General features: G+C 37.1%; 1 protein-coding gene across 1 annotated transcript in view; it reads right to left on the bottom strand.

Annotated features, from left to right (window-relative positions):
• Nucleotides 1–27,401, bottom strand: part of LOC147914827 (antigen WC1.1-like) — a 114,487-nt gene that overhangs the window by 34,273 nt on the left and 52,813 nt on the right. The window contains exon 2 of the mRNA XM_087441926.1: nt 7,814–8,134. Within this exon, the coding sequence (XP_087298052.1) occupies nt 7,814–8,134 (321 nt within the window). The remainder of the gene's footprint in view (nt 1–7,813; nt 8,135–27,401) is intronic.

The following is a 27,401-nucleotide window of genomic DNA, read 5'->3' on the forward strand; positions in this document are numbered from 1 at the left end:
GAGAAAGGAGTGATATATTCAAAATACTGAAAGACAAAAACTATCAGCCAAGAATAGTCTAACCAGCAAAATTATCCTTCAGATATGATGGAGAAATAAAAGCTTTCTCAGATAAACAAAGCTGAGGGAGTTCATTGCCACTAGACCTGTCTTACAAGAAATGTTGAAAGGAGTCCTCCCACCTGAAACAAAAAGGCAAAGGTTTACAAAGATTTGAGCATGGATATAAATAGACAGACAGAATCATAAAACTGCCACTCTATATCGGAATAGGTTAGTAAACACTTAATTGGCACAAAAAGGATAAAGAGAAAGAAAGCGTCAAAATAACTATAAACACTTCAATTTGGTCACAAACTCACAACACAAAAAAAGAATAATTTGTGACAACAACAAAAAAGAAGAGGAAGAGGAAAATTATGGAACCTGCATAGGCTAATAGAGATAAGAGGCTACCAGAAAAATGACTATCTCATCTATGAGATCTTTTACACTAACCTCAAAACAAAATTCAGAGGAGAGCTCACAAATCATAAACAAAGATAAAACTGAGGAAAACATCATAGAATATCACCTAATTGGAATGGCAGAAAGAAAGACAAAGATACAATGGAAATATAGATCAAACAGTAACAAAAGACAAAATAGCAGTATTAAGCCCTCATATGTCAATAATCACTCTAAATGCAAATGGATTGAATTCGCCACTTAAAAGACACAGAACAGCTAGATCGCTTAAAAAACAAGACCCAAGAATATGTTTCCTCCTGGAAACACATCACAGCTTTAAAGACAAACATGGGCTCAGAGTGAAGGGATGGAAGATGATGCTCCAAGCAAATGGGAAGCAAAAGAAAGTGGGTGTAGTATACTTATAGCAGAAAAAACAAACTTCAAGACAAAAAAGATAAGAGACAAAGATGGGCATTATATAATGATAAAAGTGCCATTCCACCTAGAAGACATATACATTAATATATACACACCTAACACAGAAGCACCAAAGTATATAAAGCAACTATTAACAGACCTAAAGGGAGAAATTGATGGCAACACAGTAATAGTAGGGAACGTTAACACCCCACATACATCAATGGATGGATCATCAACACAGAAAGTCAACAAGGAGACAGTGGTCTTAAGTGAAACACTAGACCAGAGGGACTTAATAGATACATATGGGACATTCCATCCAAAAACAGCAGAATACACATTCTTCTCAAGTGCACATGGAACATTCTCAAAGATAGGCCATATCTCAGGAAACAAAGCAACCCTCAACAAATTTGAGAAGACTGAAATCATATCAAGCATCTTTTCTGACCATAACTCTATGAAACTGTAAATCAACTACAAGAAAAAAGCTGATAAAGTCACAAATATGTGGAGACTAAACAACAAGCTACTGAACAACTATTGGATCAATGAAGAAATCAAAAGAGAAATCAAAAAATACCTGGAGACAAATGGAAATGAAAACACAACACACCAAAACTTATTGGATGCAGCAAGAGCAGCACTAAGAGGGACGTTTATAGCAATACAGGTCTACCTCAACAAAGAGGAAAAATCAGAAATGAACAATCTTACACTACATTAAAAGAACTAGAAAAAGAAGCACAAAGCCCAATGTCAGTAGAAGGAAGGAAATAAAAATCAGAGCAGAAATAAACAAAATAGAGACTAAAAAAAACAATAGAAAGGATCAATGAAACTAAGAGCTGGTTCTTTGAGAAGAGAAACAAAATTGACAAACCCTTAGCCAGACTCACTAAGAAAAAAGGAGAGAAGACTCAAATAAATAAAATCAGAAACATAAAAGGAGAAATTAGAATGGACACCACAGAATTACAAAGGATTATAATGGAATACTGTGAAAAGCAACAGAACAACAAATTGGATAACCTAGAAGAAATGGATAAATTCTTAGATTCATACAACCTCCGAAAACTGAATCAAGAGGAAATAGAGAATGTGAATATGCAAATCACAAGTAAAGAGATTAAAACAGTAATCAAAAACCTTCCCCAAAACATAAGTCCAAGACCAGAGGGCTTCTCTGGTGAATTCTACCAGACATTTAAAGAGACAATACCTATCCTTCTCAAACTCTTCCAAAACATTGAAGATGATGGGACACTTCCTAACTCATTCTACAAGGCAACATTACCCTGACACTGAAACTACACAAAGACAACACAAAAAAGGAAAATCACAGGCCAGTATCGCTGATGAACATAGACGCAAAAATCCTCAACAAAACACTAGAAAATCAAATACAACAATACATTAAAAGGATCATACACCATGATGAAGTAGGATTTATTCCAGGGATGCAGGGATGGTTCAACATCCACAAATGAATCAATGTGATACACCACATAACAAAATGAATAATAAAAGTCACACAATCATCTCAATAGATGCAGAAAAAGCATTTGACAAGATCCAACATCAATTTATGATAAAATCTCTCAATAAAATGGGTATAGAAGGAAAATGTCTCAACATAATAAAGGCCATATATTACAAACACACAGCTAACATCATACTCAGTGGTGAAAAACTGAAAGCAATTCCTCTGAGAACAGGAACAAGACAAGGGTGTCCACTTTCACCACTCTTATTCAACATAGTATGAGAAGTTTTAGCCAGAGCAATTAGGCAAGAAAAAGAAATGAAAGGGATCCAAATTAGAAAAGAAGAAGAAAAACTGTCACTATTTGTGGATGACATGATTCTATATTTAGAAAACCCTAAAGAATCCTCCAAAATACTATTAGAAATTATCAATGAATACAGTAAAGTTGCAGGGTACAATATCAACATAAAAAAATACTGGGAGGAAAATGCTAGCCGAATATTCAGTCACCAGAGAAAATGCCTTTCAAAACTGAATAAAAATAAACCACAGATAAAAGATTATAGAATTTGAGGCCACCAGACCTGCACTATACAAAAATGTAACAGAAAGTTCTTCAAACTAAAGCAAAATGATAATAGATGAAAACTTGGATCTAACCAAAGGTATAAAGACTGCTGTAAATGATAAATCTGTGGTAAAAATTTAAACACTTTTTCTCATTTTTTAAATAATAGAACATTTGAGGCAAAATTAACAGCAATGTATTATCAGATTTATAACATATTTATAAGTATTATGTACGAAAGCAATAGCACGAATGACAAGAACAGGGAAAAGGAAGCATACTGTGACCTTACATTATATGTTAAGTGACATAACATCACTTGAAAGTAAAATGTGATTAAACAGTAATAATTTCAACATTATGATAAAATCTGTAAAAAATGATATAGTTAAGAAACCAATAGAGTACTAAAAAATGCTCAAAGATTAAAATAGAAACAATGAAAACACAGGGCAAATAACAAGCTGGTAGACTTAAATTGAACCATATCAATAATTACATTAAATTGAAATAATTTAGACAGTCCAAATAAAAGAAAGATGATCAGACTGGAGGAAAGTAAGACACAACCATATGCGGTCCACACAAACATATGTGCATTAAATGTAAACACAGAAACATATTAAAAGGGTAAAAAATGATACACCACGCAACCCCTAAGAAAAGTAAGCTGTAGTATCTGTGTTAATATCAGACAAAGTAAGACTATAGGACAAAGCATATATTCAGAGAGAAACAATAAACATTTCATGATGATAAAATACAAAAGAAATCATGTAATATCAAAATTAGTGGGATACAACTGAAACAGTACTTAGAAAAGAATTTAGATCCTTGATGCTTTCATGGTGCATTATTAGAATAGAAAAGGAAACCTGAAAGCAGACAGTTTAAGATTCAATCTCAAGAATCTACAAAAATAACAGCAAATCATAACCAGAAAAGAATGAAAACTAAGAACAGAAATCAATGAAACAGAAAGCAAATACACAATAACGAATATCAACAGAGTCAATGGTCATACTTTTTAAAAGAATAATAAAACTGATAATCCTCTAGCAAAACCAATCAAGAAAGAATGAGAGGGGCCGGCCTCGTGATGCAAGCAGTAAAGTGCCCACACTCCGCTGCAGCAGCCCGGGGTTCGCCGGTTCAGATCCCAGGCGCGCATTGATGCACTGCTTGGCAAGCCATGCTGTGGTGGCATTCCATATAAAGTGGAGGAAGATGGGCATGGGTTTTAGCCCAGGGCCAGTTTTCCTCAGCAAAAAGAGGAGGATGGGCAGATGTTAGGCTAGGGCCAGTCTTCCTCAGCAAAAAAAAAGAGGAGGATTGGCAGATGTTAGCACAAGGCTGATCTCCTCACAAAAAAAAAATAAGAAAGAAAGAATGAGAGAATACTCAAATTAATAATATTAGGAATGAAAAGAAGGATACCATTATAGATCCTACCGACATTTAAAAGATAATGAGATATGAACAAATTCTACCCTAATTTGAAAAAATTATGTAAAATGGGCTGAGTCCTTGAAAACTAATTACTAATTACTTGACAAACAAAACTTACCAAAAACTAATACAAAAGAAATGGAAAATCTGAGTACTCCTTGTGAAAGAAATAGAATACATAAATTATAAAAACTTCCCAAAAGAAAATTTCAAGCTTGTCAAATGCCACTTCTGCAGAGCTCAGCAACTACTCCTACATCAAGAGATAGGAACAGAGGGAGGGAAGAAATGAGAACAGGAAGGAAGTCTAAAACAGAAGCTGTAGTGAAGATATGAATTAACATGCATCGTCAATCTCCAACCTCCCCTCCTGCAATTAGTTGCATCTTCATCCCCTTACCATTTCGTACTTCAGTACTGTAGTCCTTCTCAATTTGTGAAGCCCCTCCCAAATCTTTCTCCTGAACCCTCTGAAGTGCCCTCTTTATTTCAAACAAGTCCCTCTGTAGTCTTCACAGATCATTGTTTCTACCTCTGGATTTCTCCTAAACACAATACTTCACTCCCAACAGTCTACTAAAGAAGCTGAAATTTCTCTTCCATACCCCTTTCCTAAAATTGAGAAGACACCCAAGAGTTCAATTTAAATTTGAAAAATTGAAAAGGCATGTTTTCCTATTCTTTCTTCTTTCTTTTACCATTTATTTATTATTTTTTTATTGAGGCAACATTGGTTTATAACATTATGTATATTTCAGGTGTACATTATTATATTTCCATTTCTGTGTAGACTACATATGTTTACCACCCAAAGGCTAATTACCATCCATCACTGTACCCATGTGCCCTGTCACCCCTTTTGTTCTCCTTCCTCCCCCCTTCCCCTCTGGTAACCCACAATCTAATCTCCATATGTATGTATTTGTTTGTTGCTGTTGTTGTTGTTTTAATCTTCTACTCATGAGTCAGATCATATGGTATTTGGCCTTCTCCATCTGACTTATTTCACTTAGCATAATACTGTCAAGGTCCATCCATATTGTCACAAATGGCAAGATTTCATGTTTTTTATAGCTGAGTAGTATTCCATTATGTATATATACCACATCTTCTTTATCCATTCGTCCCATGATGGGCACTTAGGTTGTTTCCAAGTCTTTGTTATTGCGAATAATGCTGCAATGAACATAGGGGTGCATATATCTTTACACATTTGTGTTTTCATGTTCTTTGGATAAATACCCAGCATTGGAATTGCTGGATCATATGGTAGTTCTATACTTAATTTTTGGAGGAATCTCCATACTGTTTTCCATAGTGGCTGCACCAGTTTACATTCCCACCAGCAGTATATTAGAGTTCCATTTTCTCCACATCCTCTCCAACACTTGTTATTTCTTGTCTTATTAATTATGGCCATGATGATGGGCGTGAGGTAATATTTCATTGTAGTTTTGATTTGCAATGTTTTCCTATTCTTATCTATGTGTATGGTACATCACCACTACTTTGAGTTACCCTCACATCACTAAAATATGTTCCTGAAAATATAAAAAAGACAGACCAGAGGGAGGAAATTGGTGACAAAGAGATTAGTAGAAGAAAACTGGAACAGTTCATAAAATATGAGAGCTTAAATTAGAGCAATAGTAGTCAGGGAGAAAAACCAAAATCAATGTTTCGATGCCAGGGCACTCTCAAACTCTTATTCTTAAAAGCATCTTAACTGAAACTAATAGCAAGGGCATCAATTTTCTTAAGATGATAACATTGGAAGTTCCAATATCATACACTCCAACTTTACTCAAATACTCATTTATCAAAATAAGGCAGGGCCTCCTGCAGCATTTCCACAAGCTTATCTGCAATTGATATCATGATCAGGACATTGTGACAACAAGGAATGTTACTGGAAATGCCAGAAAACAGGTTTCTTAAAACAAAAATTCCTAACTGAAACTCAAATGCCACTTGAAAATAATTATTTTAATAATAATAACAATAAAGAGGATGGAAGAAAATTTTTGAGGTGATGGATAGGTTTATGGCATAGATTGTTGTAAAAATTTCATGGATGTATACTTATCTCCAAACTCATCAAGTTGTATACATTAAATATGTGCAGCCTTTTACTGTATGTCAATCATACCTCAATAAAGTAGCTTAAAAATGAAAATTTTTTTAGGGGCCTCAACTAGTACAATCAAAGATCTGCTGCAGGTAAGATTGAAAAAGATGACTTTTCCAGTGACTTTCCCCAAGATCAGTGATCTTCTTTCTTCATGAAAGAGGTGATTGGCTATGCGATCAGACTGTCAAGCTGCTAAGGACCTACTGCAGATGTTTGATGGTCTCCACCTGTCCCACCATCCCATCTAAGACCCAACCACCTACCTTAGGGAATTCACTGTGGTATTTATAACATCTTCCTCAAGTCAAGCTGTTCTGATGGCATCAGTGTCTTGAACATTTCATCAATGATTGTGATAACAACTGGAAACATCTCTGGCAAATACTGAGACCACCCATTCACACTCTAGTTTCATTGCTGTCTTTACTGCCTCACCTTGGCACAGGTCAAACACACTTAGACAGAATTGAGAACTTCTTATATGCCACCTCGGGTTCTCTTGGCCTCACTGAACTTGGTATTTGTTTACTCCAGCTATTGTACTGTAAATTTTAAAACTTCATATTTTCCTGTTCTCTCAACATCCCCAGAAACAGGCTATGAGCACCCTACCCAGGTGACCAGGTGCACCAATGTAGTAAGGTTGACATCTACCACAAGTCCCCCTTCTTGCCTTCCCCTGCTGTGACCTTGTGACATTTAAACTCACCAATGAAATCCCCTCAGGCCTTTTGCTTGTGTACTCCACCCTGACCCCCAATATAGTCATTTGGCCACAGGTCTTCACTCTCTCTCTTGACTCCCCACTTGCTTGGGTGAGCCTGGTCCCTTGGTGCTTCCACTATGTGGCCCCCTTGTGGCATTAATTGACTCTGTCTTCCTAGGATCTCTGAGTATAATAAACTTTGAGTTTCTGTGTCTTTTCAAAGACTCCTCTTGTGACTGCACCTGAATGACCATTTCGTCAAAGAATACAAAATCGTTACCATGATGACACTTATTTCACACAGGTACAACCCAGCAGTTGTATCTGTAAGAAACTTTTTACTCCACCTCCCTACCTCTTATGATACACACCAGAGATCTGAATACCCAGTGATAAGAAGGTCTGGAGCCTTTAATGTCTAGGGCCAAGCAAGTCCTTGCGCTCTCTTGAACATCTAATGCTCTAGGAATCACTGTGTGACTGGTCCTCATTCGCGTATACTCTAAAGGCTGTGATCCTGTATTCTCATGGTTATTCTGAGAATGAGACCAGGGCAATTCCTGCTGAGAATCCCCTGCCAGACCAGACGGGTCTTACCTGAGCAAACTACTCCAGCATCCCACTTATGGTAATAGCCATAATTACGATAGTTTTTAAAATAAGAATGGCGACAGTCATTGAGAGTTGATTCTGTCCCCTTGCAAAAAAGATATGCAAGCCAAATGGGCCCAACCCCTGATCCAAAATGAGCCCCTCTGGGAGCACCAACAGCATCTCCACAATCCAACTGTCTGCACAGCACAGCTGCATTCTCCAAGGTCCACTTGTAACCATGCACTGTTCCCCATATTCCTTGGTGCTTCACTTCCACTCTCCCCTCACAGTGGTGGCCTCCATTCTTCAGCCTCAGCTCCACAGCTGCAAGAGAGACACAGACACAGAACACAGGACACAGGAGAGATTTTAGGAGACTACCAAGCTCTCTGGGGGAAAAAAATCTCTGATGTATAGCATTTGTTGATTTCTGTGGTGTAAATATTCCCACTATGGCCAATTTTAAGCTACCAATGTGGCATCATTGAACATGGAGTTGGATAGAGATGCACACGATTATTTCTCACAAGCCAGGAAGACCCAGCTCAAGGCAAGCCACTGACAACACACCTTCAGAGGACTCTGGATGCTGTCTTCCCAGTAGATATGCCTAAGGCTTGTAGGGACCCAGTTTGTCCATCTCAGTTACAGTTTATGGCCATGAGGCCAGTGGAGGAATCTTCATTCACCTTCTCAGTCCCATAGGGAACACTCCCATCTAGTTCTGCAACAGAAGACTGTGGTAAGCAGCTTCTAAAATTTCCTGATTATTCCTGCCTCCTGGTATTCATGCTCTTATGTAACTCTCCCCCAACTCTGGCACTTGAATGTGGGCTGAGCCTACTAATGTATATCTAACAAATGGAATTGGGCAAAAGCAGTGAGATGTCACTTAAGAGATTAGGTTTCAAGAAGACTCTGGTTTCCCTCTTGTTGCTTGCTCCGATGAAGCCAGGCACTGTATTGTGAGCTGCATATGGAGAGACCTGCAAGACAAGGAACTAGAGGAGAACTCTAGCCAACAGTCAGCAAGGGACTAAGGCTCTCAGTTAAACAGTCCACCAAGGCCTAAATGCTCAAAATATCTAGGTAAGTAAATTTGGGTGGTATTCATCCCCGGTATAACCTTAAGATGATTGCAGCGTTGTGAAAGATCATGAGGCAGAGCACCCAAATAAGCCATGTCCAGATTCCAGGCCCACAGAAACTATGAGATACTAGACGTTTGTTGTTTTAAGTTGGCAAGTTTGGCAGTAATTTGTTGTACAGCAATATATGACTAATTTAGGAGTTCCTTCCAGACTCAGAAAACAGCAGGGTAGACCAGCTGAAGATTAATATGAGTAGTTTAATTGCTTTATCCAAATAAGACTGCTTCCTCGGTGACCAATTCTGGACCTTGGTCCTACTTGGAACTGGGACACAAACCACCTCTCTTGTCACATCACTTTCTCATCCAGTAGCCTAGGTTCCTGCCCTCCTGTCAGTAATACAGAAATGAGTTTCCTGAGGCAATAGAATCATCTCTATTAGCTTTGAATTGGGGTCAGCAAAATGAGAATATTTTCTTATAATCTAAGCAAGACTTGATCCCTGGGGCACCCATTCACACTGCTCAGGTCTATGCCTGGCTCCCTATGCTTCCACTCTGGAAAATAGAAGTGGTGCATTGAAGAGGGAAACATCTGGGAAGATGCTGAACTTGAAAAGAATCGTGGCGTATTACTCTGCTCAGGTGGGCTGCCATAAGAAAATACCATAGACTAGGTGGCTTAAACAACAGAAATTTATTTATTTTCTCACAGTTCTGGAGTCTAGGAAGTCCAAGATCAAGGTCCTGGCAAGGCAGTTTTCACTCTGAGACCTCTTCTCATGGCTTATAAGCCACCACCATCTCATTGTGGGCTCACATGGCCTTTCGTCAGTGTGTGTGCATGGGGAGAGAGGGAGAGAGCTCCCTCTCTCTCTTCCTCTTCTTATAAGGCCACCAATTCTATTCGATTAGGGCCCCACCCTTATGACCTCATTTAACCTTAATTACCTCCTAAAGACTGTATCTCCAGTGACAGTCACATTGGGGACTAGGGCTTCACCATATGATTTTGGAGAGGCACAATTTAGTCCATAGCACCTCGGGCAGTCCATTCTAGGAAGGAAACACAGATCAATGGGAAAGAGATAGAAGAGACAGTGGAAGCAAGGAGACAGCCTGTGAAGCTTACTCAGAGTTTTTTCAAAAGTCTGACATTGGGGTGGGAGTAAAGAATTGAAATGGGATGCTAAAACTACACAAGAAGCTACTTTTGTTAATACTAAAAGTACCTAATGAGAGGCAGGTCCTGAGATAAGTGCTATAATTGTAGAAAATAATAAGACAATGTTCTTGCCTTCAGGTAGCTTATATATAGTTGGTGACACAGACAAACAAGCAGATGATTTCATAACTGTGAAAACTTCCAGGATACTTGCTCAGTAACAGTAGGCTTGGTTATTGAGGCTATCTTTTCTGCTGAAAATAAATAAAAAGTAGAACAAAATATACTAAAATTTATCTTAAAAGTATTAAAGTCCTGATGAGATAGGAAGGAAAAGCCAGGCCAAATCAGAAGAGAAAAATAGAAATTCATTGAGCTACAGGAGCATGGAAGGCGAAGGCATTAGCCTATCCAAGAAAATGTGGTTTTTTATGGCCTTTGATGGTGAGGAGGCATAAATCAAGTCTCAAACTCACACCCAGATAAGATATATAACAGAAGACATTCTCCACAATAAGCCAAACACCAGTCAAAATAGACATGACCTTGTATAGAATTAGATTTGGAGTTTGAATCTCTGGATTGCCCAGGAAATATCAATTTTTGCACTTGTATTAAGGTGGTCCACAACTGATAATACCATAAAATTGTGGAAAAATAAAAATAAAACACTCTCTAGAGGAAATTACCTTCATCTTAGGCCTCAAATTAATTCTATGAATAGTTTTTATAAATAAAGTAACCCATACATTGTCAAAAATAAACAGACACACAAAGAAACAAAGGTCCATTAACAAGAACCAAGAGAAACTCTGAAACAGACACAGAGACCTCTGTATTCAATACATTGAATACTAGGCTATATAACTACCATGGATACTATATATTTAAAGAACTAAAAACACAGCTTTGAAGAATTTTCAAGAAACTAAAAAATGCATAGAAACTTTTTTTAGAAATGCAGTGATAACTTCTATGAATGAAAAATATATTTATTGAAATTAAAATTTTTGTATCATATTAAACCCAGGTAAAGAGAGAATTAGTGAAGGGAATAAGTCAGGAGAAATTATCTGGAATGCTGCACAGAAAAACAAAAGGATGAAAAATACAGAAGAGAAGATCAGACACATAAAATGGAGCAAGGGTGTTTAACATACATTAAATTGAATTATGGGGAGGAAGAGAGGAAGACAGAGACAAAGAGACACAGAAAGAAAGAGAGAGAATTGAGCAGAGGCAATATTTGAAAAAGATTGGCTGAGAATTTTCCAGAACTGATGAAAGACATCCTTCCTTAGAGTAAAAAAGCCCAATAAAACTCAGGTAAGACATATAAAAAGGAATTAATTTTTAGTCACATCATAGAGGTGGTAAGCATTACCAGTGTTCAGTGATATTTAAAGTTCTCTTGGGGATCTGGGGAAGATGGTGGTCTAGGAGGATTCCGAACTCACCTCTTCACATAGACACAGCAAATCTACAACTACTCGTGGAAGAATTTCCTCTGAAAGACATCTGGAAGCTCTATAAAAAGAACCCCCACCACAAGGGACAACACTGACAGGGGTGGAAGAGTCAGAAGTATACTTCTTCTGAGGAAAAAACCACATCCCAGCCACAGCACTTCATGGCCAGGAGCAATCTTAAATGTATGAAGCTTTTCCCAGAGGAGTGGGGGGATCTAAGTGGGGGATCTATGCCACGATAGGCATCCCAGGCTCTAGCTTCAGCACAACCGAGGTGAGATCCCATAATACCCGGCTTTGCTGACTTTTAAAACCAACATGGAATACCTCCAGAAACACTATCAAACTTCAGAGAAAGAAAAAACCTGCTTTTAAAGAGCCCATGCATAGATTCACCCGTTCAGGAAACCAACAAAGAAGCACACAAAAAAAGGCATAGTCCATTGATAAAAGAGACTTAGGTACTAAGCTCTGAGAGCATCTCAGAGAGGCAGGAAGTGGCTGTGCCCACCCCCCACCCAGGGACTGAGACACTGGCCACAGCCATCATTGTGACCCAGTTCAGTCATGCTGACACAGACGCTGGCAGACACTATTGGATTCCTCCCTTTAGCCTGTTAGTGCAGGGTTTGCCCCTCCACCAGAACACTGATTCAATTGAGTGGGCCAGGGCAGACAGCCCACCCTAGAGACTGGCCCCACCCATCAGCAAGCCCACAGTGATCTTGTGGCACCTCTGCAGTGGGGTGAGTGGGTCTGCCTCAGCAGGGCATGTGTGTGGGGTGCACTTGAGTTGGCAAGGTGTGTGGGCCATCAAGCAGTGGGGCGTGTCAACCACAGCAGATTTGTGCTGCTGTCCATCATGAACAGCCACACAGGGGATCTGTCCTGCATTCTAACACCTGAAATTATTGTATGTTGCTGCACCTGGGACCGGCCCCAACCACCTGCACTCCTAAGAGAGCCAGAAAAAACTGCATGCTATAGAGAGCCACACCAGAGGCCTGCAGCAATTGTGAGTCCCTGAGCCTAGTAACCAACCACACTGGGGGACTGACTCACTTAACAGCAAAACAGCAGTAGTTGTGCGCTATTAGACCTTGCAGCCAGCAATGCCAGGGCTTGCCCCGCCCAATAAAGTGACCACAGCAACCACACACGGCTGAGCCAGACAACCAGCCAACCTGAGGGCCAGCCTAGGCTACCTGCATGCCTACAGCAAGAGCAACCCCAGCACAACAGAAGGGCAAATGCAGCCCACACAGGAGACACTCTTGGAACATTTGGAATGGGTGACAAAAGGGAAGCACATTGTTGGGCCCTACAAGGCATCTCTTACATAAGGCCACATTTCCAAGATTGGAAGATACAGCTGATTTATTTAATACATAGATATAAGCATTGAGATGTAGGCAAAATGAGGAGACAAAGGAATATGTTCCAACAAGAGAACAGGACAAATCTTCAGAAAAAGAACTAAACAAAAGAGATAAACAATCTACCTGGTAAAGAGTACAAACTAATAGTCATAAGGATGCTTACTGATCTTGGGAGAAGAATAGATGAACATAGTGAGAACTTCAACAAAGTGGAAATATAAAAAATAACCAATCATAACTGAAGAGTACAATAATGGAAATGAAAAATTCACTAGAGGGAAGCAACAGCAGAATAGATGTCACGGAAGAATGGATCAGTGATCTGGATGAAAGAGTAGAGGAAATTACCAAGCTGAACAGAAAAAGAGAAAAAAGAATTAAAAAGAATGAGGACAGTATAAGAGACCTCTGAGACAACATCAAGCATACTAATGTCCATATTATAAGTTTCCCAGAAGGAGAAAAGAGAGACAAAGGGGTAGAGAACCTATTTTAAGAAATAATAGCTGAAAACTTCCCTAACCTAAGGAAGGAAACAGACATCCACGTACAGGAAGCACAGAGAGCACCAAACAAGATGAACCCAAAACGACCCACACCAAGTCACTTATAATTAAAATGTCAAGAATTAAAGATAAAGAGAGAATCCTAAAAGCCACAAGATAAAGGCAACAAGTTACATACAAAGGAAACCCCATAAGGCTATCAGCTGACTTCTCAGCAGAAATCTTACAGGCTGAAGGGAATGGCACAATATATTCAAAGTGCTGAAAGGAAAAAACCTACAGCCAAGAAGTCTATCTGGTAAGTTATCATTCAGAATTGAAGGAGAGATAAAGAGTTTTCCAGACAAGCAAAAACTACCAGAGTTTATCACCACTAAACCAGCCTTACAAGAAATGTTAAAGGGACATATTTAAGTGGAAAAGAAAAGGCCACAAATAGGAATAAGAAAATTATCAAAAAATAAAATAAAATCACTGGTAAAGGCAAATATACAGTAAGGGTAATGGATCAACCACCTATAAAGCTAGTAGGAAGGTCAAAAGTACTAAAAATATCTACCTCCATGATAAGAGGTTCTATATGATAACAAAAACATAAAATATGGGGGAAGAGGAGTAAAAGTGTAAGGCTTTTAGTAAGAGATCAAACTTAAGAGACCATCAACTTACTATAGATTGCTATTTACATAGGCTATTATATATGAACCTCATGGTAATCACAAACCAGAAACCTATAATAAATTCACAAAAAAATTAAGAGAAAGGAACCCAAATGTAATACTAAAGAAAGCCATCCAGGGAAAGGGGGGAGGGAAGAAGGCAAAAGGGGTGATTAGGCACATGTGTATGGTGATGGATTATAATTAGTCACTGGGTGGTAAACATGATGTAATATACACAGAAATTGAAATATAATGATATACACCTGAAATTTATATAATGTTATAAACCAAAGTTACCACAATAAAAAAAAGAAAGCCATCAAATCACAAGGGAAGAGAGCAAGAGAAGAAGAAAGGAACAGTGAAGACCTATTAAAACTCCCAGAAAAAAGTAACAAAATGGCAGTAAGTACATACTTATCAATGGCTACTTTAAAGTCAATGGACTAAATCCTCCAATCAAAAGACATAGGGTGGCTGAATGGATTAAAAAAAAAGACCCATATATATGCTGCATACAAGATACACACATCAGACCTAAAGCACTCACAAACTGAAACTGAAGGGATGGCAAAAGATACTCCATGCAAATGGAAATGAAAAGAATGCAGCAGTAAAAATAATATATCAGACAAAATAGACTGTAAAACAAAACTGTAACAAGAGACAAAGAAGGGCAATACATAATGATAAAGGGAGCATTCCAACAAGAGGAAATAACACATCTAAATATCTATGCATTCAACATAGGAGCACCTAAATATATAAAGCAATTACTAACAGACATAAAAGAGGAAATCAACACTAACACAATAATAGTAGGGGACTTTAACACTCCACTTACATCAATGGATAAATCATCCAAACAGAAGATCATAAAGAAACATTGGCCTTAAATGATACATTAGAACAGAGGGACTTAGAAGATATATACGGAACACCCCATCCAAAAACTGCAGAATACACATTCTCTTTGAATGCACATGGAACATTCTCCAAGATAGATCACATGTTAGGCCACAAAATAAGTCCGAATAAATTGAAGAAGATTTAAATAATTGAAGCATCTTTTCTGACCACAACAGTATGAAACTAGAAATCAACTACAAGAAGAAAACTGGAAAAGCCATACATATGTGGAGAGTAAACAAAATGCTACTGAAGAACTATTAGGTCAACAAAGAAATCAAAGGAGAAATCATAAAATACCTGGAGACAAAATGGTATACAGCAAAAGCAGTACTAAGAGGGAAGTTTATAACAAAACAGGCCTACCTCAAAAACTAGAAAAATCTCAAATAAACAATCTAACAGTACACCTTAAGGAACTAGAGAAAGAAGAAAAAACAAAGCCCAAAATCAGAAGAAGGAAGGAAATAATAAAAATCAGAGTGGAAATAAACAAAGTAGAGAATAAAAGACAATAGAAAAAAATCAATGAAACTAAGAGGTGGTTCTTTGAAAAGATAAACAAAAATGACAGACCCATAGCTAGACGCACCAAGAAAAAAAGAGAGAAGACTCAAATAATTAAAATCAGAAATGAAAGTGAAGAAATTACAATGAACACTACAGAAATACAAAGGATTATAAGAGAATACTACAAAAATCTACATGCCAACAAATTGGATAATCTAGAAGAAATGGATAAATTCTTAGAATCATAACATTTCCAAAACTGAATCAAGAAGAAATAAAGAACATGTGTAAACCAACCACAAGCAAAAAGACTGAAAAAGTAATCAAAAACCTCCCAAAAAGCAAAAGTCCAGCACCAGATGGCTTCTCCAGTTTATTCTACCAAACATTCAGTTAATTCTACCAAACATTCAAAGACGATTTAATACCTATCCTTCTCAAACTCTTCCAAAAATTGAAGAGGAAGGGATGCTTCACTCATTCTATGAGGCCAATATTACCCTGATACCAAAATCAGACAAGGACAACACAAAAAAAGAAAATTACAGGCCAATATAACTGATGAACATAGATGCGAAAATCATTAACAAAACACTAGCAAATCAAATACAACTATACATTAAAAATACCATACACAACAATCATACAGGATTTATTCCAGATATGCAGGGACGGTTCAGCATCCACAAATTAATCAACGTGATACATCACATCAAGAAAATGAAGAATAAAAATCACATGATCATCAAAATAAATGCAGAGAAAACATTCAACAAGATTCAACATCCATTTTTAATAAAAACCCTGAAAAGAAACGGGTATAGAAGAAAAGCATCTCAACATAATAAAGACCATATATGACAATGCTACAGCTAACATCATACTCAATGGTGAAAAACTGAAAGTTATTCCTTTAAGAACAGAAACAAGACAAGGATGCCCACTTTAACCACTCATTTAACAAGTATTGGAAGTCCTAGCCAGAGCAATCAGGCAAGAAAAAGAAATAACAGGGATCTAAATTGGAAAGGAAGAAGTAAAACTGTCACTATTTGCAGATGACATGATTTTATATACTGAAAACCCTAAGGAATCCACCAAAAAACTATTAGAAGTAATACACAAATACAGAAAAGTTGCAGGACACAAAATCAATATACAAAAATCAGTTGAGTTTCTGTACACTAAGAACAAATAGCAGAAAGAGAAATTAAGAATACAATCCTATTTACAATCACAATAAAGAGAATAAAATGACTAGGAATAAATTTAACCAAAGAGGTGAAAGACCTGCACACTGAAAACTATAAAACATTGTTGAATGAAATTGAAGAAGACACAAAGAAATGGAAAGATAACCCATGTTCATGCATTGGAAGAATTAACAGAGTTAAAATGTCCATACTTCCTACAGCAATCTACTGATTCAATACAATCCCTATCAGAGTCCCAATAACATTTTTCATGGAAATGAAAAGAACTCTAAAACTTATATGAAACAATGACAGACTCTGAATAGCCAAAGCAATCCTGAGAAAAAAGAACAAAGCTAGAGGTATCCCACTCCTTGATTTCAAAATATGCTACAAAGCTACAGTAATCAAAACAACATGATACTAGCACAAAAACAGAAATGTAGATAAATGGAACAGAATCGAGAGCCCAGAAATAAACCCACACATCTACGGAATGTTATTTTCAACAAGGGAGCCAAGAACACGCAAGGGTGAAAGGAAAGTCTCTTCAATAAACGGTGTTGGGAAAACTTGACAGCCACATGCAAAAGAATGAAAGTAGACCATTATCTTTCACCATACACAAAAAATTAACTCAAAATGGATTAAAGACTTGAATGTAAGACCTGAAACCATGAAAATTCTAGAAGAAAACATAGGCAGTATGTTCTTCCACATTGGTCTTAGCAGCATATTTTCAAGTACCGTGTCTGACCGGGCAAGGGAAACAATAGAAAAAGTAAACAAATGAGACTACAACAAACTAAAAAGCTTCTGCACAGCAAAGGAAACCATCAGCAAAGTGTAAAGACAACTTAACATTTGGGAGAAGATGTTTGCAAACCATATATCTGATAAGGGGTTAATATCCAAAATATATAAAGAAATCATACATCTCAACAACTAAAAAAACTAACAAGCCAATTAAAAAACGGTCAAAAGATCTGAACAGACATTTCTTCAAAGAATATATACAGATGGCCAACAGGCACATGAAAAGATGTTCAACATCATTAACTATCAGGGAAATGCAAATCAAAACTACAATGAGATATCACCTCACTCTCGTCAGAATGGCTATAATTAACAAGACAGGAAACAACAAGTGTAGAAGAGGATGTGGAGAAAAGGGACTCTCATACACTGCTGGTGGGAATGCAAATGGGTGCAGCCACTATGGAAAACAGTATGGATATTCTTGAAAAAATTAAGAATAGAACTACCATACGATCCAGCTATTCCACTGCTGGGTATTTATCCAAAGAACATAAAAACACAAATGTGTAAAGGTACATTCACGTCTATGTTCATTGCAGCATTATGCACAATAGCCAAGACTTGGAAGCAACCCTAAGTGCCCATCAAGGGACAAATGTATAAAGAAGATGTGGTATATATACACAATGGAATACTATTCAACCATAAAAAATGATGAAATCTGGCCATTTGTGACAACATGGATGGACATTGAGGGTATTATGCTAAGCAAAATAAGTCAGAGGGAGAAAGTCAAATACTGTATGATCTCACTCATAAGTAGAAGATAAAAACAACAACAAACAATCACATAGAGACAGAGATTGGATTGGTGGTCACCAGAGGGGAAGGGGGGATGGAGGAGGGTGAAATGGGTATTTAGGCACACATGTGTAGTGATGGATTGTAATTAGTCTTTGGGTGGTGAACATGATGTAGTCTACACAGAAATCCAAATATAATGATGTACACCTGAAATTTATATAATGTTATAAAGCAATGTTGCCACAATTTAAAAAAAAGAATAAATTTGGCTATTTGTTACTACAATATAACCTAGCTTACTCTTACTAAAATGATAAGAAACACCAGAAAATTGACAAAGAGAAAAATATTAACATAGACACTAGATATATATTACCTCAAATTGAGAAATATCTATATTAACATCTAAGTCCCCAAGAATAAGAGACACCAGTATAGAGTAGACTGAAGCCTTAGATGTGCTAAAAGAAAAACAAATTGCCAATCTGAAATTCTATACTCAAAACCACTCTATTAAAGAATGCAGGCCTTATCTGAATAGACATTTTTCCAAAGAAGATATACAGATGGCCAATAGGCACAGGAAAAGATATTCAACATCACTAATCATCAGGAAAATGCAAATCAAAACTGTACTGAGATGTCACCTTACACCCCTTAGAATGGCTATAATCACCAAGACAAAAAATAGCAAACGTTGGAGAGGATGTGGAGAAAAGGGAACCCTCATACACTGCTGGTGGGAATGCAAACTGGGGCAACCACTATGCAAAACAGTATGGAGAGTTTTCAAAAAATTAAAAATAGAAATACCATGCAACCCAGCTATCCCACTACTGGATATTTATCCAAAGAACTTGAAATCAACAATTCAAAGACCCTTATGCACCCCTATGTTCATTGCAGCAGTATTCACAATAGCCAAGATGTGGAAGCAACCCAGTGCCCTTCCATGGATGAATGGATAAAGAAGGTATGATATATATATATACAGTGGAATACTACTCAGCCATAAAAAAAGACAAAATCATCTGATTTGCAACAACATGGATGGACCTTGAGGGTACTATGTTAGGCAAAATAAGCCAGACAGAGAAAGACAAACACCATATGATTTCACTCATATGTGGAAGACAAACTAACGCATGGACAAAGAGAAATGATTAGTGGTTATCAGAGGGGTAGGGGGCTAGAGGTGGGCATAAGGGATAAAGGGGCACATTTATATGGTGTCTGATAAATAATAATGCACAACTGAAATTTCACAATAGTATAAACTTTTTTGACCTCAATAAAAAAAAAAGAATACAGGCCTCAGAAGTGACATCACCAAAATAGCAATGTAGGAGATACCAGCCTTTGTCCCTCCACAGAGATCAACAATTAGACAGTTATCTATGAACAAAAATACCTCTGGGAAAGCTCTGGAATCCACTTAAGAAATGTCAGCAACATGAAGACATCTTCATTTTGCCTGCATCATTCCATCCCTCAAACCAGCATTGTTCAGTGTCAAGAATGCCAAGAGAGTTGCCCTCGCCAGGCAAGTAAGAGCAGGCCGAGCAACCAGCTCCCCTGGCCTTTTGGGTCACTGCATGAAGGTCCTGCTTCAGTTTCACCCCACCCAGACCAGCAAAGCTAAGCACAGAGAGATGACTAGGAATAAGGAGGAAAAGCTGGGGCTACCAACGGCAACCACACAGCAGGAGCAATTGCAGCTCACAATGACCAGCTCTGGAGACAAAGGCAGGAGATTTTGCCGCTGAAGAAAGTAATAGCCAGCACAGACATTGTGGACCCCCTGCAGACTTCACTAGCTTTAGCTCCACAGTATACACCTTCACTGACACCAGCTGCTGGAGTCCCTCTCTGCTCCCTCCCCCTCCTCTTGCTCCAGAGCCCAGGGACAGCACTGGCAGCCAGCTCATGCCTCTGTGGTTCCACGAGTGCAAGACGTTAGCCTAAACCCAGGGTGCTGACCCCCAACACCATGCACGTGCTCAGGGTTAGACCCTCTAACTGTACACCTGCATGCCACCAGCCTGACAACTGTCACCAGCCTCCACTGCAGTGTGCATGCCCAGGGGAAGAGTGTGCAGCCACAAGAAAGTACATCAAAAGCAAGAGCCCCTGCAGCTGGCAGCAAGCCACCAGTTGACCCAAGTCCTTGCTGCCTTCCCGAGAGCCCACCACCACATGTGTGTCTGCAACTGGCACCTCCTCTACATAGGCACCTTCAGTTGGCCCCCAAAACCAAGTGTATGCACACCAGTGGCTCTGGCCACCACCACTGCCTGCCATGGTCCCTAGTCACTGGACCTGGAGGCACCACTGAGGACACCAACAGTCCTTGTGGCCACTGCAGACCCCCCACAATGCTTGCCAAAGTCCACACAGTTATCAATGATGTGGACATCAGTATCTTGAGCCAAAGAGACATCACACCCTCCAAGAACCAGTGCCACCACAGGCCTCTGCACTTAGCATCCTGCACCACTAGCACTGGAGTCACAATACAATCCATTGTGCCCCCACCCACAATTGAAAGGGTCCCCCTACTGAAGTCAGTCCATAAAGACTTCCAGACATCCATAAATTCTGGAAGAGGTGACTGCTCCTTCAAATGTGCAGCCACCTACAAGAGACTAAGGTTTCATGAAGAATCGAGGAAACAAAATTGTACCCAAAGAACACAGTAAACCTCCAGTAATTGGCCCCAAAGAAATGGAGATCCAGGAATTGCCTGACAAAGCATTCAAAATTAATTGTTCTAAAGATGCTCGGAGAGCTACAAGAGAACACAAGGTAGATGTTTAACGATATCAGGAAAGCAAAAAAACAAGAAGAGAAAAACCACAAAGAGATAGAAAACAAAAAAAAGAACCAACCAGAAATTTTGGAAGTGAATAATACAATGAGTGAACAAAAGAATTCAATAAAGACTTTCAACAGCAGACTTGACCAAGCAGAAGAAAGAATCAACGAGTTAGAAGACAGATCAGTTTGAAGTTATCCAATCAGAGAGGCAAAAAGAAAATGAATAAAGAAAGCCTGGGGGACTTATGGGATACTATCGAGAAGATATGCATCATGGAGTTCAAAAGGAGAAGTGAGGGAGAAAGGGATAGAAGGCTTACTTAAAGAAATAATGGCTGAGAATTTCCCAAACCTGGGGAAAGATTTGGACATCTAAGTTCACAAAGCTAATAGGTTACCCCAAAATTTCAATCCAAAACAATCTTCTCCAAGAAACACTATAATAAAAGTGCCTAAAACCAAAGACAAAGAGAAAACTTTAAAAGCAGCAAGAGAAAAAAAATTTCCCTAATACAAGGCAAGTCCCATAAAGCTATCAGCAGATTTCTCAAAAGACACCATGCAGGCCGGGAGAGAATGGGATTATATATTTAAAGTGCTAAAAGAAAGAAATTGCCAACCAAGAATACTTTACTCAGCAAAGTTGTCCTTCAGAAATGATGGAGAGATAAAGATTTTCTCTAACAAACAAAAGTTGAAGGAGTTTGTCACCACTAGATCTGCCTTACAAAAAATGCTGAAAGGAATTCTTTAAGCTGAAATGAAAGCACGCTAATTAGTAACATGAAAATATATGACACACTGGTAAAGGTAAGCATACAGTCAGATTCAGAATATTCTAATACTGTAATATGGTAGTATGTTAACTATCATATTAAAAGTAAAAAAGACAAAAATATTGAAAATAGCGATAGGTACAACAATTATTAATGGGTACACAATATAAAAATAGGTAAATTGTGACATCAAACACATCAAATGTAGGAGGGAAGAGTAAAAGGGTAGAGTTTGTATGCAATCAAAGTTAAATAGTATCAGCATAAAAAAACACCATATATATATATATATATATATATATATATGGTGTTTTATGTAAAACTTATGGTAACCACAGAATTAAAACGTACAATAGGTTCACAAAAGATAAAGGAATCAAAGCATACTACAATGGAAAATCACCAATTCACAAATGAAGACAGCAATAGAGGAAGAAAGGAGTAAGGGAACTACAAAACAACCAGAAAACAATTAATAAGATAGCATTAGTGAGTACTACTTATCAATAATTAATCTAAAGGTAAATGGATTGAATTGTACAATCAAAAGACACATACTGTCTGGATGGATAAATAATATGAGACCCAAATATAACTGCCTACAAGAGACTCACTTCAGCTTTAAGGACACACATAGGCTCAAGCAAAGGGATCTAAAAATATATCCCATGGCAAGTGGAAACCAAAAGAGAGCAGGGGTAGCTATACTTGTATCAGACAAAATAGACTTTAAGTCAAAAGCTATAGCAAGAGACAAAGAAGGTCATTATATAATGATTAAAAGGGTCAATTCACCTAGGGGATTTAATAATCATCAATATATAGGTACTCAACATCAGAGCACCTAAATATATTAAGCAAATAATAACAGATCTGAAGGGGAAAATAGACAGCAATAAAATAAAAGTTGGGTACTATGATACATGACTCTCAACAATGGACATAACATACAGACAGAATCAATAAAGAAACAGCATATTTGAACAACACTGCAAACCAAATGGTCCCAACAGATATATACAGAACATTCTACCCAACAGCAGCAGAATACACATTCCTCCATTCTTCTTAAGTGTACATGGAATATTTTCGAGGATAGATCATACAATAGGTCACAAAACAAGTCTCAATAAATTCAAGAATATAGAAACAATATCAAATATCTTTTATGACCAAAATGATTTGAAATGAGAAATCAACAACAGCAGGAAAACTGGCAAATTCACAAGTAAATAGAAATTAAACAACACAATCCTAAACAACCAATGGATCAAAAAAGAAATCAAAAGGGAAATAAAAAATATCTTCAAACAAACAAAAGTAGAAACACACATACCAACACTATGGGAGCAGCAAAAGCAGTTCTAAGGAGAAAATTTATAGTAATAAATGCATACATAAAGAAAAAAAGAAAGACTTCAAATAAACAACCTAACATTACGCTTCAAAAAACTAGAAGAGAAGAAGAAACTAAAACTAAAGCTGGCAGAGGAAGGAAATAACAAAGATTACAGCAGAAATAAATGACAGAGAGAAATAGGGAAACAATAAAAAAAGATTAACAAAACTAAGAGTTGGTTCTTTGAAAAGAAACAAAAATGAGAAACTTTTAGCTAGACTAACCAAGAAAGAAAGAGAGAAGACTCGAATAAAATTAAATCGGAAAGAGAAAACATTACAACTGATACTACAGAAATACAAAGGATTGTAAGAGACTACTGTGAACAATTTTATACCAACAAACTGGATAATCTAGAAGAAATGGATAAATTCCTGGCAACGTACAACCTACCAATAGCGAATCATGAAGAAATAGTAAATCTGAACAGATTAATAATGAGTAAGAAGATTGAATCCATAATTTAAAACCTCCCAACAAAGAAAAGGCCAGGAACAGATGTCTTCATTGATGAATTCTGCCAAACATTTAAAGAAGAATTAACACTAATCCGTCTTAAACGCTTCCAAAAGATTGAAAAAGGAACACTCCTAAAGTTATGTTACATGGCCAGCATTAACCTGATACCTAAGCTATGTAAGGACACTACAAGAAAAGAAAATTACAGACCAACGTCTTCATGAATATAAATGCAAAAATTCTCACAAAATATTAGCCAACTGAATTCAACAGTACATTAAAAGGATTATACACCATGATCAAGTGGGATTTATTCCCAGGATACAAGGATGGTTCAACATATGCAAATCAATAAATGTGATACACCACATTAACAGAATGAAAGATAAAAATCATATGATCATCTCAATAGATGCAGAAAAAGTGTTTGACAAAATTCAACATCATTAAATGAAAAAAACTCTCAAAAAATTGGATATGGAAGGAACATTCCTCAACATAATATAGACCATGTATAACCAGCCCACAGTTACATCATACTCAATGGTGAAATATTGAAAGCTTTTCCTCTAAGATCAGAAACAAGATAAGCAGGTCTACTCTTACCACTTCCTATTCCACATAGTACTGGAAGTCCTATCCAGAGCAATTAGGCAAAAAAGAAATAAAAGGCATCCAAATTGGAAAAAAAAGAAGGAATATTGTCTCTATTCACAGATGACATGGTGTAATACGTAGAAAATTCTAAGACTCCACAAAAAAATCTGGTAGAACGAATAAATTCAGCAAAGTTGCAGGAGAAAAAATCAACATACAGAAATCAGTTGCATTTCTATACACTAAAATTGATCTGAAAAAGAAATGAAAACAATCCCATTACAATTGCATCAAAAACAATAAAATACTTAGGAACGAATTTAACCAAAGAGATGAAGATCTGTATACTGAAAACTATAAGACTCTGAGGAAAGAAACTGAAGAAGACACAAATAAATGGAAAGATATCCCATGTTCATGGATTGGATGAATTAATATTGTTAAAATGTCCATACATTTTATGTCCATCCCAGATTCAATGCAATTCCTATCAAGACCAATGGCATTTTTCACAAAAATAGACAAAACAATCCTAAAATTTGTATGAAACCACAAAACACCCCAAACAGCCAAAGCAATCTTGAGAAAAAAGAACAAAGCTGGAGGTATCACGCTTCCTGATATCAAAATACACTACATAGCTATAGTAATCAGACAATATGGTACCATTTGAACAAAAGCTCAGAAATAAACCGATGCATGTAAAGTCAACTAATGTCTGACAAGGAAGCCAAGAATACTCAATGGGGAAAGGATAATCTTTTCCATAAGTGGTATTGGGAAAACTGGATATTTACATGCAAAACAACAAAACTAGACCCCTATCTTACACCACTCACAAAAATTAAGTCAAAATGAATTAAAGATTTAAATGTAAGACCCGAAACCATAAAACCCCTAGAAGAAAACACAGGAAGAAAACTCCTTGACATGGGTCTTGGTAATAATTTTTTGGACATGACACCTAAAGCACGAGCAACAAAATCAAAATAAAGAAATGGGACTATATCAAACTAAAAAGCTTCTGCACAGCAAAAGAAACAATCCACAAAATGAAAAGACAACCTATGGAATGGGGAAAAACATATTTGCAAATCAACTATCTGATAAGGGGTTAATATCCAAAACATGTAAGGAACTTGTGACTCAATGGCACAAAAACAAATAATCTGATTTTAAAATGGGCAAAGGACCTGAATAGACATTTTTCTAAAGAAAATATACAAATAGCCAACAGGTACATGAAAAGGTGCTCAACATCACTAATCATCAAGGAAATACAAATCAAAACCACAATGAGCTATCACCTCACACCTGTTACAATGGCTGTTCTAAAAAAGACAAGCAATAACAAGTGTTGGGGAGGATGAGGAGAAAAGGGAACCCTTGTATGCTGTTGATAAGAATGTAAATTGGTACAGCCACTATGGAAAACAGTATTGGGATTCCCCAAAAAATTAAAAATAGAACTATCATATTTTCCAGAAATTCCACTTTACGTATATATCTGAAAAAATGAAATCATAATCTTGAAGAGATATTTGCACCCCCATGTTCATTGCAGCATTATTCACAATAGCCAAGACATGGAAACAACCTAAGTGTCCATCAAAAGACAAAAGATTAAAGAAAATGTGATAGAAAAAAAAAGTGTTGATAGATATAGATATAGAGATATACAGATGGTCTCCAACTTACAATGGTTCAACTTAGGATTTTTCAACATTCAATGGTGCCAAAGTGATATGCATTCAGTAGAAAACATAAATCGAATTTTGAATTTGATCTTTTCCTGGACTAGCGATATGTGGTACAATACTCTCTCATGATGCTGGGCAGCAGCAGCGAGCCGCAGCTCTCAGTCAGCCACATGATCACAAGGGTAAACAACCGATACACTTACAACAATTCTGTACCCAACCATACTGTTTTTCACTTTCAGTACAGTAGTCAATAAATTACATGTGATATTCAACACTTTATTATAAAATAGGCTTTGTGTTAGATGATTTTGCCCGACTGTAGGCTAATGTAAGTGTTCTGAGCATGTTTAAGGTAGGCTAGGCTAAACTATGATGTTTGGTAGGTTAAGTGTTTAAATACATTTTCAACTTATGATGTTTTCAACTTACAAAGGATTTATCAGGATGCAACCCCATCATAAGTTGAGGAAGATCTGTATAGATATATAAATACATAAATTTATAGGTATAGATATAGATATAGATAGATATAGACATAGATACACACACAATGGAATATTATTCGGCCATAAAAATGAAGAAAATTCTTCCTTGTGGGACATCAAGGATGGACCTTGAGGGCCTTATGCTAAGTGAAATAAGTAAGATAGAGAAAAATAAATACTGTATGATCTCACTTATATGCGGAATCTAAAAACCCTGAACTCATAGAAACAAAGAATAAATTAGTGGTTGCCAAGGGCAGGGGGTGGCGATGGGTGAGGGTACAAACTTCCAGTTATAACATGAATAAGTCCTGGGGGTGTAGTGTACAGCGTGGTGACTATAGTTAATAATACTGTAGTGTACACTTGAAAGTTGCTAAGAGTAAATCTTAAATGTCATCATCGCAAAAAAACGTAACTAGGTTATGTGATAGATACGTTAACTAACAGTATTGTGGTAATCATTTCCTAATATATGCGTATTTCAAATCATCACATTGTACACCTTACACTTACAAAATATTGCATGCCAATTATATCTCAATAAAAATGGAAAAACAGAAAAATATATACATAGTTAAAAGCTTTTGAAGATGCTAGGAGAAATTGACAGAAGAATAATAGTAATAGGAGCTCAGAATATATTTCTCAGCCTTTAATAGTTGAAATAAACAATTTAAAATAACTGATGTTATAGACAAGTGATATATACTAAACATGTATGCATACATGGGTCCATATATTATATTAGACATTATTAATCATACCATAAATTGTAAACAGTAAACAACTTCATTTCCAGAATGCATGGCCTCAGCTTAAATTTTACTTCTCTAGGGACGTCTTCTCTGCTTCTCCCAGCTAGATTAAGTAACCCTGCTTGTGTCCCTACTGAGGGCACCTATCAAA

This window comes from Ceratotherium simum, chromosome 17 (assembly GCF_057802395.1).
Source record: "Ceratotherium simum simum isolate JZ-2026a chromosome 17, ASM5780239v1, whole genome shotgun sequence".
Taxonomy (NCBI): Eukaryota; Metazoa; Chordata; class Mammalia; order Perissodactyla; family Rhinocerotidae; genus Ceratotherium; species Ceratotherium simum.